Source organism: Triticum dicoccoides, chromosome 2B (assembly GCF_002162155.2).
Source record: "Triticum dicoccoides isolate Atlit2015 ecotype Zavitan chromosome 2B, WEW_v2.0, whole genome shotgun sequence".
Taxonomy (NCBI): domain Eukaryota; kingdom Viridiplantae; phylum Streptophyta; class Magnoliopsida; order Poales; family Poaceae; genus Triticum; species Triticum dicoccoides.
The window spans coordinates 531,364,394-531,377,785 of record NC_041383.1 but is presented as its reverse complement, the minus strand read 5'-3'; the positions used below and the strand labels follow the sequence as shown (position 1 = coordinate 531,377,785).

The following is a 13,392-nucleotide window of genomic DNA, read 5'->3' as shown; positions in this document are numbered from 1 at the left end:
ACTGAAGGTTTTTGATGTATGGACCCTAGCTATCGCCAGCCACTTCGCCGGTTCCGCCGTATCCGACAATTCCTCCTCCCAGATGAAATCATCCTCTTCCTCTTCCTGCAGCGTGAGCCTCGCGAGCAGTTCCTCCGTGGTTTCCGCTCCCTTCATCTTTTGCGATCTTGTGTTCTCCGCCATCTCACCGATCCAATCTGTCCCAGTTGACTCCTTCCCCCCCTTGACGAGACCGCCAGGTAGGAGAGGAACAAACCCTATCCCAATACTGCCGATCAGGTCGACAGATAGTGGGAGATAATGGATTCCGACGGTGGCCGCCGGAAGAGATCGAAACCCTTAGGGTTTTTGGCCTAGGGGGAAAGTTTACTTCTCTTGGTTGGAGAAAGGAAGGCCTCCGTTTCGGTGCTGACTTGCTGGGCCCAAAATCTCGAAAAACAGGCTGTTAGCCCACAAAGGCCCAGATTGAGCGCCGGCTCCACTCCCAAACACCCTTCTCTCCCCTTCTCCCCGTGAGGTTTTAGCTCTCTCGCCGCCGCCGCCGCCGCCGCCGCTCCCGCGCCAGAGAAGTGAGGTCTTAGCCCCGCCTCCGCCGCGAAGTGAAGTAGCCGGAGAGATGGGGAAGAAGCAGAAGAAGCCGGGGAAGGGGAAGGAGAAGACGGAGCGTAAGACGGCCAAGGGAGAGGAGAAGCGCGCCCGCCGCGAGGCCGGCAAGGTCGGCGAGGAGGACGACATCGACGCCATCCTCGTCAGTATCCCCTTCCTCTCCGCCTCACCTCTCCGTTTATTTCGATCAGCTCGCTTTCCAGTGCTTCACTTGCTGCTGTTCAGCAGTTGCTGTTACGTCCTGTTCAGCAGTTGCTGTACTTCATCCCATTTTGCTTATTTTCCCCTGTTGGGCTTTACTATACTGCAGAAGAATATACAGAAGGAGGAAGCGAAGAAGAAGGAGGTTCATGTGGAGGAGAATGTCCCTGCACCATCTCCCCGGTCCAATGGCTCGGTGAGGCCTTGCAGAGACTCAAAAATAATGACAGTTACTGAAAGAATCTTGTCTATCCATATGCTGAAAAGAACTGTGTAACATTAATTTCTATGCTTGTGAATCTTGTGATGGTCGTGTTCAATTAGGTGCTTAGAAGTTAGATTACTCGGTCTCATTGTATATGAGCAAAAGGTCTGCAAAATCTCTATGAGGCAATGAGAATTTTCAGTGGAATTATTTAACAAATGTTTATCATTATACGATTGAGCTATGTCCAAATAAAAGTTCTTCATTTTGTGGAGTGCTTTCAACATGTTTTTTTTTGTTAAAATATAATAATTAATCTGTGTGTTACTTATATTATTGCCAATGCTACACAGAAGATACGTATATGACTTTTGAGCCGAGCAAGTAGATTTTATGGAGATTTAATTGCCAATTTTGACATTATTCTTTCTCATATGCAGCTTACCATAAACCCATCGAAAGATACAGAACTAATTCTGTATGGTGGAGAGTTCTACAATGGTAGCAAGGTGGAGAACATATCTTCTGCAATCTGGACATTTTGCCTCATGTGACATGAATAATATGATAAATATATTTCACCGATTTTGCCATGCTCTTTCATTTATGGGTATTCCTGTATATTCTATAAATTTTATCTCCTGTCATTGCGCTTCCATAATAATATAATGGTTGGTTAATGTTTTTCCTTGATAATTTTAATAAGTTCCCTCTGGAAGGCAAATAATTTCAGTAGTGCTGAATATTGTCTATATGTTTCTGCAGACCTTTGTTTATGGTGATCTTTATCGTTACGATGTAGAGAAAAATGAGTGGAAGTTGGTATCTAGTCCTAACAGTCCACCTCCACGAAGTGCTCACCAGACAGTTGCATGGAAGAATAACGTATACATGTTTGGTAATAAAACTTTTACACACATGAGGACATTCTACGAGTAAGGTGCTATTTCAGTCAACTGGATTTATTTTTCTTTTTATTGATGTTTCAGGTGGGGAATTCACTTCACCAAACCAAGAACGTTTTCATCATTACAAGGTAGAAGACTAAGTATGTTAGTCTAAATGTTCTCATAACTGCTTGGTTTTTTTTTTCTTGGCATTAAGCATTTCACATATCCGTGATGATAAACTGTCCCGACAGCTTCGGCCTCTGAAGTTTTTTTTTTCTTTCAAATTTGAACCAAGAGAGATGCTAATCCTATATGTCTATGAAAGTATGTGTTGAAATTTCATTTGTAGAGATTAAGCCTGGGAGTTTGTTGCCACTTATAAATCAAGGAATAGAAGGCTCTTTACCATGGTCCGCCTGTCTTTTATTTGGATGTGCTACTGCTACACATGATAGATGATACAATTTATTTTGTTCCTGATTTGCTTCTTTCTTTCTGATTTAACATCAGGGGTTATCTGGCTGTAATATGCATCTTAAGTTTAACAGTCATAACTATGGTACATCTCTTATCCCTTGGCTTGTTTTCTACTGCAGGACTTCTGGACACTGGATCTCAAAACAAATCAGTGGGAACAAATTCTTGCCAAGGGATGTCCAAGTGCACGTTCAGGACACAGAATGGTTAGTGTCTTTATGTTGAAACCACTTGTTAACTACTCCCTCTGTCCGGAAATACTTGTCATCAAAATGAATAAAAAAAGATGTATCTAGATGTATATTAGTTCCAGATACATCTCTTTTTATCCATTTTGATGACAAGTATTTTCGGACGGAGGGAGTATCACGGCCCTGTTTTCCTTAAAGTTTTGTGCATTATAAGCACCAGGCTACCAGCATAGTTGTAGGAAACATGTGGTTGTGATGCAATCATATTAGGTAATTCTGTTGAATGACCATATTTGGACAACCTAGTGCCTCAATACAAGAGATATTGAATCAGGCAATCTATGTAGTGATCTGAATAAATATATGTAAATTAATATAATTTGCCGATAATATAAATTTGATCCCTTTTTTTCCTTCAGTCATTTGTGTAAACTGGTATGTGTTTCTTTCCACAGGTCCTTTACAAGCACAAGATTGTGCTATTTGGCGGCTTCTATGACACTCTTAGGGAAGTGAGGTTAGTACGTTTAGCTTGTGGTGAAGTTATTTTTAGTAATGTTTAATAATGTATGATATTTTTATAGAAGTATTAGGAGTTATGTCCTAGTTACAAGTAATGTACCGATTGAGTAGTAGTGTAACAGTCTTACAGTTGATCATCCAACAAAGAAACACAAAAAGAACTCATGGCATAGAGTATGTTGTGAACAATTAAGAACTTAATATGATATGGATTCAATTGATAATCATATCTTCTGCAGGTACTACAATGATCTGCATGTTTTTGATCTGGATAATTTCAAGGTGAGTACACCATGTTGTTTTTCCGTCAGTACTGCTAGCAACATAAAGTATATATTAGTAACATGTAAACCATGTAATTCAATATTCTTACTGATAATGTTGGTGTTTTAGTGGGAGGAAATTAAGCCTCGTCCTGGGTGCCTGTGGCCAAGTCCAAGAAGTGGCTTTCAGCTTGTTGTTTACCAAGATCAGGCAAGCCTCTGTTTTTTACCTCGATAGTTAGTATGCTGATACTTCATAAATGGTTTTTGATGTAACTCCATAACAATTTTTAGTTATTAATGTATCACATGTTATTTGCTATTGGGAGTGCTCTTGTTATGATTGATAATTTCTTATGTGGCAACTGATGTTTTTGCCGTAACAAGGTGTCATAAGAAAGAAATATATTTCTTCAAGATGATGATATGGTGATAGATTGATGTACTGCACGTGTTTGCTCAACAAATATCAAAATTTTGCTCTGTTTAACCAGTTCTGGCAACCTTTAATTGTTTGTGTCAATGACTATTCAATAAGTGTGGCATAATACCTGCAAAATGTGACCTGTTACGCTGAGTCCTTTATTGTTTAATATGTAGCTATGTAAGTTTATTAATGGTTGTTTTTCTGTAGATATATATGTATGGTGGATATTTTAAAGAAGTTTCTTCTGACAAAAATGCATCAGAAAAAGGAACAGTTCATGCAGATATGTGGTCTCTTGATCCTCGTACTTGGGAGTGGAATAAGGTCAAATCTTGCATTTCTGTTTAATTTGGTATCTATTGAGTTCTGTACTACCATGTACTTAAGTCCAAGGATTTATCTGCCAATGTTTTAAATTTTTATTCCAGACCTGCATATCCCGGCTGAATGTCTTGCAATGTTTACTTGTTTCCCACTTGAACCCTTGATAGGTTAAGAAGACTGGGATGCCACCTGGCCCCAGAGCTGGGTTTTCAATGTGTGTTCACAAGAAAAGGGCTGTCCTTTTTGGCGGCGTAGTAGATATGGAAGTCGAAGGTAAGTTGAACCGAACTTTGCTTGCTCTATGCTTACCTACTTAGATTGTTCTATTTTACATTTCAAATATCATGTGCACTATGTTTCATCGTTTTGGTGATTAAGATGGTTATTCTTTTTTACGAACCAAAGAGCTGCTTCAAATCTTCAAACTCTAAGGGGTATTTCCATATGCTGTGAAACTAATTTCACTCCCATATTTCTATTTGTAGCTGATGTCCTTATGAGCATGTTCATGAACGAGCTGTATGGATTCCAGTTGGACAATCACCGTTGGTATGCTTTATTTTATCACCATTTGTGCAAATTTAATATTTCATTTTGTTTATATTTAATGGAAATAAAATTAGCTGCAAAAAACTCAGCCAGACAGGCACTAGCACCTGGTAACATTCTTTAAGAAGAACGACCGAGACACCAGTTACTCTGGAATAAATTCAAATTGAATTATTCATGACCCTGCTTATTTGTCTGTCATTAAGGTCGGTGGCATTCTTTAAGAAGAATGATTGCGACAACAATCGCTTGGTGGAATAAATTCAGATTAAGTATTCATAATCCTGCTTGTTTGTCTGTCATTAATTTGTGCTATTGTGGGTATTTCTCTACTTCTATAAAAGACTCGGTTGGTGATGGTGTGTCTGCCATCCGTCATTTCTGACCATTAGATCTGCATCTAACGACTGTGAAGTAAGTTGTGGTCTTTTTGCATCAATAGCCCACTTCTCTGTTCCAATTTGCAGAAAACCCCTTAGTATCTTGAAACCAACCACATCCCTCTCTCACCTCATCAAAACATCCCGAGGAATATATTTTGAGTGAAACATATTTTTTTTAGTGGTATATGTATATCAAAACTAAAGTGTTTTCTTTCAGAACTATGTATATTTTTAGTGCGCTCAAGTTTGTGAACAAGTACTATTCTACTTTGGATCCGTTGCAACGCATGGGCACATGCCAGTAAAAGAAAAATGGATGTGTCAGCTTGGTCCGGCAAATTACTGTAGCTGCTGCAACAAAATATGTTACTGTTAGCAACATACCACAGTCAGGCATACCATATGTTTTGCTCTTGGCCAACTTTTAGTATCATTGAATTGAAGCAATAAACTATCATGTCTTGGATTGAACTTTCCCTTTAATCTTCTTGTGGTTATCTAGATTGTAGATAACTAAACTATTCTGGAAATTATATAGTATTCCCTCTGTTCCATAATACTCCCTCCGTCCCAAAATAAGTGACTCAACTTTGACTACAAAGTTGAGTCACTTATTTTGGGACGGAGGGAGTACTTGTCGTGGTTTAGTTCTGAAATAAAATACATTCTACTGGCTTACAGTTCACATATTCTTAGTTTAAATGTTAACAGTAAAGCCTAGATGTGAAAAGGTTGTTCCTAGTAGTTTTTGCATTCTGTTTGTGTGTTGAATATATTGCTTTCCCTGGATGTCTCAGGTATCCTTTAGAGCTCAGGAAAGACAAGCCTGCTAAAAATAAGGTGATTCCTCAAATTAATGTAATCATGTGATCAGCCATATCCTGTTTATAATTGATAATCTGTAAGAAATCAGGCTGCGCACCAAAGTGGTCAGACCCTACGCAAGCAGGAGCTCATTTTTTAAGAAATCAGGCACAAAGCTACTGTACCAATTAATCTGCAGAAATGCCTTTTATTAATTGTGAGATAGACAGCTAATTTTGTGGTATGGGGTATAGCTGTTGTGCATAAGTGCACAAATTTTGAACTTAAATATGTAGTGATGTTTGTATCTCTGCCTAGCAAATGGCAAATTTAGCTGTCTTGAATGCTTATTTAGTTATTATTATAACACTATGCTGACAGTGGTTTACCATGCACAGACAAAGGATATCAAAAGAAAGGAAACAGCAAATGATTCAGAAAGTAATATTGGTAATGAGGATGATGATACCATGGACTGCTCGGAAGAAGCTACTGATGTTCAATCTGAAGTCGGTGGAGTTTCTAATCACTTGACCAAGAGTCTAACCTTAAACAAAGTTGGCTCAAGCCAAAACTCTGATGTCATGTCTGATTCAACAGAACAAGAAGCAACTCCAGAGGTAATTCCCATGCCGGACAATTATTCAAAGACCATCTTTGATGAATGACACTTCCGTTGCTCACTTTATTTTTTGGTAATAACAGGCAATTAAGCCCATTGGTCGTATCAATGCATCAATGGCTGTAGGGAAAGATACGCTATACTTATATGGAGGAATGATGGAAGTGAAAGATAGAGAAATTACTCTTGATGATCTGTATTCACTTAACCTTAGCAAACTAGATGAGTGGAAGTGTATCATACCGGTCAGTTGAAGATTGTCTTTCCCTGATATAGTTCATTTTTATTGGAGTACGCAACAAATTATCTGCTAGTTGTTTCATAATTATTCCCCCAAAAATATCAGAACTCACCTTTGATTTCCGTTTTTGTGCAGGCATCTGAGTCCGAATGGTTAGAAATGTCCGATGATGACGATGAGGAGGATGAGGATGAGGACGATGAAGATGATAGTGCAGATGATGCTATGGAGACAGATGAAGATGAGGAGGAGGTATGCAGTTTGATTTAAGGTTCATATTGTGCACATGTTCAGGAGAACAGTATTACCCACTTGGTTTCCCCTGCTTACAGTCATACTCGTACTTCTTAAAATCTTGCTAAGTTTGACATGGGTTGTGACTGATTAATCTGATTCTAGCCAGTTCTATATACTTCCTGTAAGATTTTTTATCTTTTTGTAAAACAAGGAAAATATTTTAGTTTGATGTTTTCAACAATTGTTGCCAAAAACCAGATGAGCTGCTAATTTCCAGCCTATTTTGTTTCAAGAATACACGTTAGTATATGCGTTAGGCTAAAATTCTGCATGATAGACGAGCTGGTGAGAAACCGTTCCACCAACACTTTCCACTTGAGGGATAGCAATCAATGTTTTAAGAGCGTCATAGGCGAGCATTTTTCCATAGATCCAACATTATAATATTTTGTGGCAGAAATATTTGGAACTACAGAGGCCCCAGCCTTAGTTTGTTGGTATATGTTATCATTCATGAACACTATAGTAAAGTTGGGCTGTTGGTAAAGTGCTCATTTCGTATTGACTATTGCACTCAGGGTTACCCAAAATGCCTCTGGCAGTTTGGCATGCTTGCCTGAGCTGTCAACTTGAGCTGCCAGTTCTCCGTAATTATTTATTGTTTTTGTAGCTTTTGGTTGGTACAATAATGACAGGAAATTGTAAGTAGTTGATAACGGCAGAGTCTTTTTTGTGATAAACTAACCTATTTGACAAAAATGCTAAATGGAGGACGAGCTCCATGGAGCTCTTTATTTTGAAAAATTTCAAAATCACATTGTGAAGTTTCAAAAAATACTAAAAAAATCACACACATTCATACGGATGTATACTACATGTGTGTAAAATTTGAAGATGATATACATTATGGTGAGAGCTACACAAAAAAAAGATAAAATTCTGATTTTGAAAATGGTGAACAGTACACTCACAGTTCACTATTACAAATATTGCACGATTTTTTTGTGTGTAGCTCTCACCATAATGTATTTCATCGTCAGACTTTACACACATGTAAAACACATCCATATGAACGTGTATGATTTTTTCCAGAATTTTTTTGGAACTTCAAAATATGATCTTTTGGAAAAAATAAATTAAAAAAGGAGCTCCATGGAGCTCGTCCTTCAAAATGCCCTACTCCCTATTTGGAGGTTATAAAAGAAGTAGGTACGCATGGTTAGTCCCATGGTGGAGTTTCTCACTTTATGAGATTTATGCTGATGTTTATCTTTCTTTTCCTTTGTGATCAGTGTTTTCACTCATATTGTTTGGTTATTAATTCTATTCTTCCTGTGTAGTCCGATGAAGAGGCTGAGAAGAATGTAGCTGTGTCCGGTGCTGTGGCTCTACTGAAGGGTGAACGTAAGAAATTGCGCAGAAAAGAGAAACGTGCCCGGATAGAACAAATCAGGGTCATCCTTGGTCTTTCTGATTCTCAAAGGACACCAACGGTAATGTTGCAATTGATTAGCATTATTTATTCCTTCTATTCTTTGTGGATCTGTTCCTGGCTATGGGTGTGGTGTCTGAAGTCATCCTTCGGATGTTTATCGTGGAGCAATTTTTGGCCAGCTGCTTGTTACCTGCAGCAGACTGGAAACCAAATCATTATTTATTTATTGATTCCCATATTTTTGTGTTTGAAGCCAGGAGAATCACTGAGGGATTTCTACAAGAGAACAAATATGTACTGGCAAATGGCTGCCTACGAGCACACTCAACACACCGGAAAGGTTGCCCTTCGTTGCTTATCGAGTATTCTATTCTAGGCTGTATATTGTATTTAATCTTTGCGCACCCGATGCCAGGAGCTCCGCAAGGATGGATTTGATCTTGCTGAAACTCGATTCAAGGAACTGAAACCCATACTCGATGAGGTATTTTGCTTGAAGGGATTCCAATATATCTGATCAATCTTTTTTATGAATTTATATGTCAACTCATTCTGTGCGCATTTTCAGCTGGCCGTGCTGGAGGCTGAACAAAAGGCGGAGGAAGAGGCCAGCGCATCGACTAGTTCCAAGAAGGACCCGAAGAAAGGCAAGCAGAAGAGCGCGGGAAGATAGCTTTGGTTCTAGAAACGGGGCTTTGCTTTGCTCCAGAGGCAAAATGAAGCAGTACAAAATCTTCCGGTGTTTTTTTCGAAATGAAAATCTTCTGGTGTTTGGACCTATATAGTGTAGATCTCATGACTTTTTATGCTATCGGAAAACGAGAGAGACCCCTCAAAAGAGTTTTGTAATTTGTGTAGTACATTTTTGTTTACTTCTCATATGAACTGGGAAGGTGTTCGTGGTAGTGTTAAGAGTATCGTTAATTGTATTATTCTGTGCACATGTTTTCGTGATAGCTTGGCGATTATGTACTGGTTTGGTTGGTTGGTAGGGGGAGACGCATGTGTTTCGTTCTGACACCAAGAACGTCAGCACGCAAAGAGCGTGCTGCATAATTCGTGTGGCGCAAAAGCAGAAGCAGGGGATTCAACTTCAACTACTACGCCTGCCATCCGTGAGATTTTGACTACCCAATTTACTCTTGAGCCTCGTCAACTTTCAACGCCCACACAACCTGCATGCATTGCATGCCCACTCTAAGAACCTACTCTGTCATACACTGAGAATGCTTAGATACATGGATAATGTGCTACCGGTTGGCGCTCCTAGGGATTGTTGGAACAAACGTTAAATAATACATTATGAAATTTTCCTACAAAATATTTTGGCAAAAAAAAAAAAAACCTGCGGAGCATGACATGTATCATATTCCCACAAATGTGCTGATAATCACTTCTGCAGCTGGGAATGGGATTGCCTTTTTGGGGGGGAATGGGATTGCCTTTGAAATCCCTGCATGTATTCCGTCATCCTTCCGAGGATTCCAATATTCTATTAATGGCTTACAAAAATAATCAGTTAATTTATAAGTTAACACCAGCAAGTGGCGCTCGAGCCCACGAAACTCCACAGCAAGCAGCCAGCCATCATCCACTTGCCGGGGCTATATATGCATGGCTGTCGACCGCACCATCGCCCAGCTTGAGCTACACACCTCCCCTCTGCCCAACAGTCTCACCCGTAGCGGCCGCGTTCGCTTCCTTCACATCGCATGGCCGGGGCAAGCGCGCAGCCGGCGTGGGCGCAGGCGCTCGCGGCAGTGGGCCTCCTCGTCGCGTCGCGCGCCGCGGTGCGCCTTGCGCTGTGGCTCTACGCGGCCTTCCTCCGTCCCGCCAAGCCGCTGCGCCGCCGCTACGGTGCATGGGCCGTCGTCACGGGCGCCACGGACGGCATCGGCCGCGCGCTCGCCTTCGAGCTCGCCGCCGCCGGGCTCGGCCTCGTCCTCGTCGGCCGCAGCCCCGAGAAGCTCGCCGCGGTCTCCAAAGAGGTCAGCGCTAGGTTCCCCGGCGCTGAGGTGCGCACCTTCGTCATCGACTTCGCCGCCGACGGACTCGCCGCTAACGTGGCCGTGCTGGCGGAGTCCATCCGGGGACTCGACGTCGGCGTGCTCGTCAACAATGCGGGTCACGGCTACCCGTATGCCCGCTACTTCCACGAGGTGGACGAGGAGCTCAGGAGGAACCTGATACGCCTCAACGTCGAGGCCGTCACCCGGGTGACGCACGCCGTGCTCCCTGGCATGGTGGAGCGCAAGCGCGGCGCCGTGGTGAACATCGGATCCGGCGCCGCCTCCATCATGCCGTCCACCCCGCTCTACACCGTCTACGCCGCCACCAAGGCGTGAGTACTGCTCGGCACCACTTTTGAAGTTAGTTTCATACTTGCTATAGGTGTTAAATATGAACGCACAAACTTTAAAAAGAGTGCATTATTTTAACCTTGATTACGAAGTGATTCGCCTAAAAAGAACCATGATTATGAAGTCCGTTAAGAGGAGGATGTCGTTCACTCGTTCTAGGTTTTTGTTCCTTTTGTTATCAACATAAATCACATCATACATAAGTAGGAACCGGCATTTCATTTGAATCAATAGCATGTTTCATCTGATTTGCTTGATATGTGCTCAGTAACGATAGTGTGTCACACAAGTAAGCCAAGTGTTAACCGATTTGAAATTATCTTTATCTTCACACAATCATGGCATTTATTATTCACATTTTGTTCCATTAACCACTTTTCTCCTTCCCGACATGTCAAGTCCACGGTTAGACTCGGAAGCCACGTAACATATATTGGAAAATAATTACATGAATTCTTAGAACTAAAAATTCTATCTCACCGATTTTATCTCCAAACTTCTCTATAATAAGCATAATGTAAACACAGCTGAATTTCCTCATATTTATTGTTTTCGTTCTAAATAAGGCACATCTCAGGTGTAAGAAAGATGGATAAATACTAAAATTGAGTATTCATTGGCACTTTGATGCCAATGAGGCCAGTAATGAGTGAATTATACCCTTGATTTATACAACAATTTTACTTTAAAGAAAATATGGCAATTTGACCTTGCTCAAATCTGCAGACCCTTGCCATAGGGTAACACAGTGATACCAAAGCGATTACATCATTCGCAACTGTAAAGGTACAAATTGCACACACTAGGATAGGTAGTACAAAGATGATATTTCATTTCTCTATATTTTTTGTTTGCAGGTCACTGGTTTCTCTAGATTATACAACATGCATTTATTTGTTTCAAAAAGTTCATATTATAACTAGATACTACTCCCTCTGTCTCATAATGTAAGACGTTTTTTGACACTACAGTAGTGTCAAAAAACGTCCTACATTATGGGACAGAGGGAGTAACTCACAAGAAGTATGTGTGCGTGCGTGCTCGGAAGAAAGTTACATACCCACTCACAAGGCACAATGATAGTGTTTTCTGTTGTTTGAACTCAACTATTTCTGAGAACAGGTAATGAAACTAATGTGTTTCCAATTTCTCAGATATGCTGATCAATTCTCGCGAAGCCTATATGTGGAGTATAAGAACAAAGGCATCGATGTGCAATGCCAGGTACAGTACTAGCTAATCACTCTTGTAGAGGGCTGTTGCATTTCAGTTATCTCCGTATTTTGCATGTCAGCCATCGTGATGTTCCTGTTTGTGTTTTTTTTTTCGAAGAGGGGACTCTCCGGTGCATTTAGAAAAATACAAATGATAATATTTTGGTATTTTTGTGATCTACCACCCGACCAGTTAAAAGTCTTTGCTGGCCCTCCCAACGAACACATGGATTTTCTCATTGTGGCACAAGTTAGTTCGCATAGTTCAACAAGAAACCGAAATCAACTAAAAAAACAAGAAACTGGAACCATGACGTGTAGAAACAGTTGGCGCACTCAATTTTTTTTACGGGGTAGGAGCACTCATTAGTGTCAGTCCAAGGCAGTAATAATCAGGAGTTATGCACTTATCAGTGTCAGCTCATCCATCGAACTGAATTAATCTCTCTTATTTGGGCAGGTACCCATGTACGTGGCGACGAAGATGGCCTCAATTAGGCAGGCCTCCCTGTTTGCCCCGTCACCGGAGACGTATGCCCGCGCCGCCGTGCGCTACATTGGGTACGAGCCTCGGTGCGCGCCCTACTGGCCGCACGCCCTCCTGTGGTTCCTCTTCTCCGTGGTGCCTGAGCCCCTCGTCGATGGGTACGTCCTCGGCATGTCCCTCGGTATCCGCAAAATGGGCCGCGCCAAGGAGGCCAGGAAGAAAGCGATGTGACGCGCGGGGTGGAAGAAAGGGCACGTACGCTCGTAAAGATGGACTCAGATGAAAATCTATGTGTTAAGACGTTCTACAGCCTTCATGACCAATTGTAACACGACGAACGACTGAATGCAGCCTTCCTTAGTCCCTTCCCCTTCCAAGCAATTTTATTGTATGTGTAAGGCTTAATTTGTGATATATATCCATGTCTCATCAATGGGCCAAAATCGTCTGGAAGATCATGAGACTGAATCCATATCTTGAATGTGTTAAGATCAATCATAGACGGCTTTGTAAAGCCATCATAGGGAGCTAACAACACTGGCTACCCTCGAAAAGTTCAGAGGCCTCCTCCCATGACTTTATCCCAATCTTCAAGGCAAGAAAATTGCATGATGTAAAGGTTATTACCCAACGATCAGAAATTGACAGCTTGTGCAAGAACCCATGCGATTCCTCACATTCTTGTAAAACCAGAAATCCCCATACATTACTTTGTCAAACGCAAGCCAGTGTGCCTCCATGGTTTGTTCTGCCATATATAATGTCCTCATACACCAGATCATCTATGTCTTCCTCAATGATGCCCAGTTCATTCGTCGGCTCCTCAAGTTCCTTGTACTCCAATGCCGCAGACGCAGACGCGGCACCCGCCATCACCAAGCTAGGGCTTGCACGATCCCGAGAGTGTCCGCACGGCCCAACCCTAAAACCGCCACCATGCCAAGGCCAGGGAGC

At 41.5% G+C, this 13,392-nt stretch overlaps 2 protein-coding genes across 2 annotated transcripts; both read left to right on the top strand.

The window, feature by feature from the left end:
- Window positions 1-477: 477 nt before the first annotated feature.
- Window positions 478-9,345, top strand: LOC119364666 (kelch domain-containing protein 4-like). The gene is made up of 20 exons (XM_037630156.1): window positions 478-748; window positions 917-1,003; window positions 1,453-1,521; window positions 1,778-1,910; window positions 2,002-2,048; window positions 2,499-2,585; window positions 3,026-3,087; window positions 3,332-3,374; window positions 3,486-3,566; window positions 3,990-4,106; window positions 4,274-4,379; window positions 4,592-4,655; window positions 5,836-5,878; window positions 6,241-6,462; window positions 6,548-6,709; window positions 6,841-6,957; window positions 8,283-8,435; window positions 8,631-8,717; window positions 8,793-8,861; window positions 8,946-9,345. The coding sequence occupies exons 1-20, from the start codon at window positions 617-619 to the stop codon at window positions 9,048-9,050; spliced, it is 1,986 nt and encodes a 661-aa protein (XP_037486053.1). The 5' UTR covers window positions 478-616; the 3' UTR covers window positions 9,051-9,345.
- A 744-nt stretch (window positions 9,346-10,089) lies between these two features.
- Window positions 10,090-12,871, top strand: LOC119367965 (very-long-chain 3-oxoacyl-CoA reductase 1-like). The gene is made up of 3 exons (XM_037633337.1): window positions 10,090-10,718; window positions 11,892-11,961; window positions 12,412-12,871. The coding sequence occupies exons 1-3, from the start codon at window positions 10,090-10,092 to the stop codon at window positions 12,667-12,669; spliced, it is 957 nt and encodes a 318-aa protein (XP_037489234.1). The 3' UTR covers window positions 12,670-12,871.
- The last annotated feature ends 521 nt before the right edge of the window (window positions 12,872-13,392 follow it).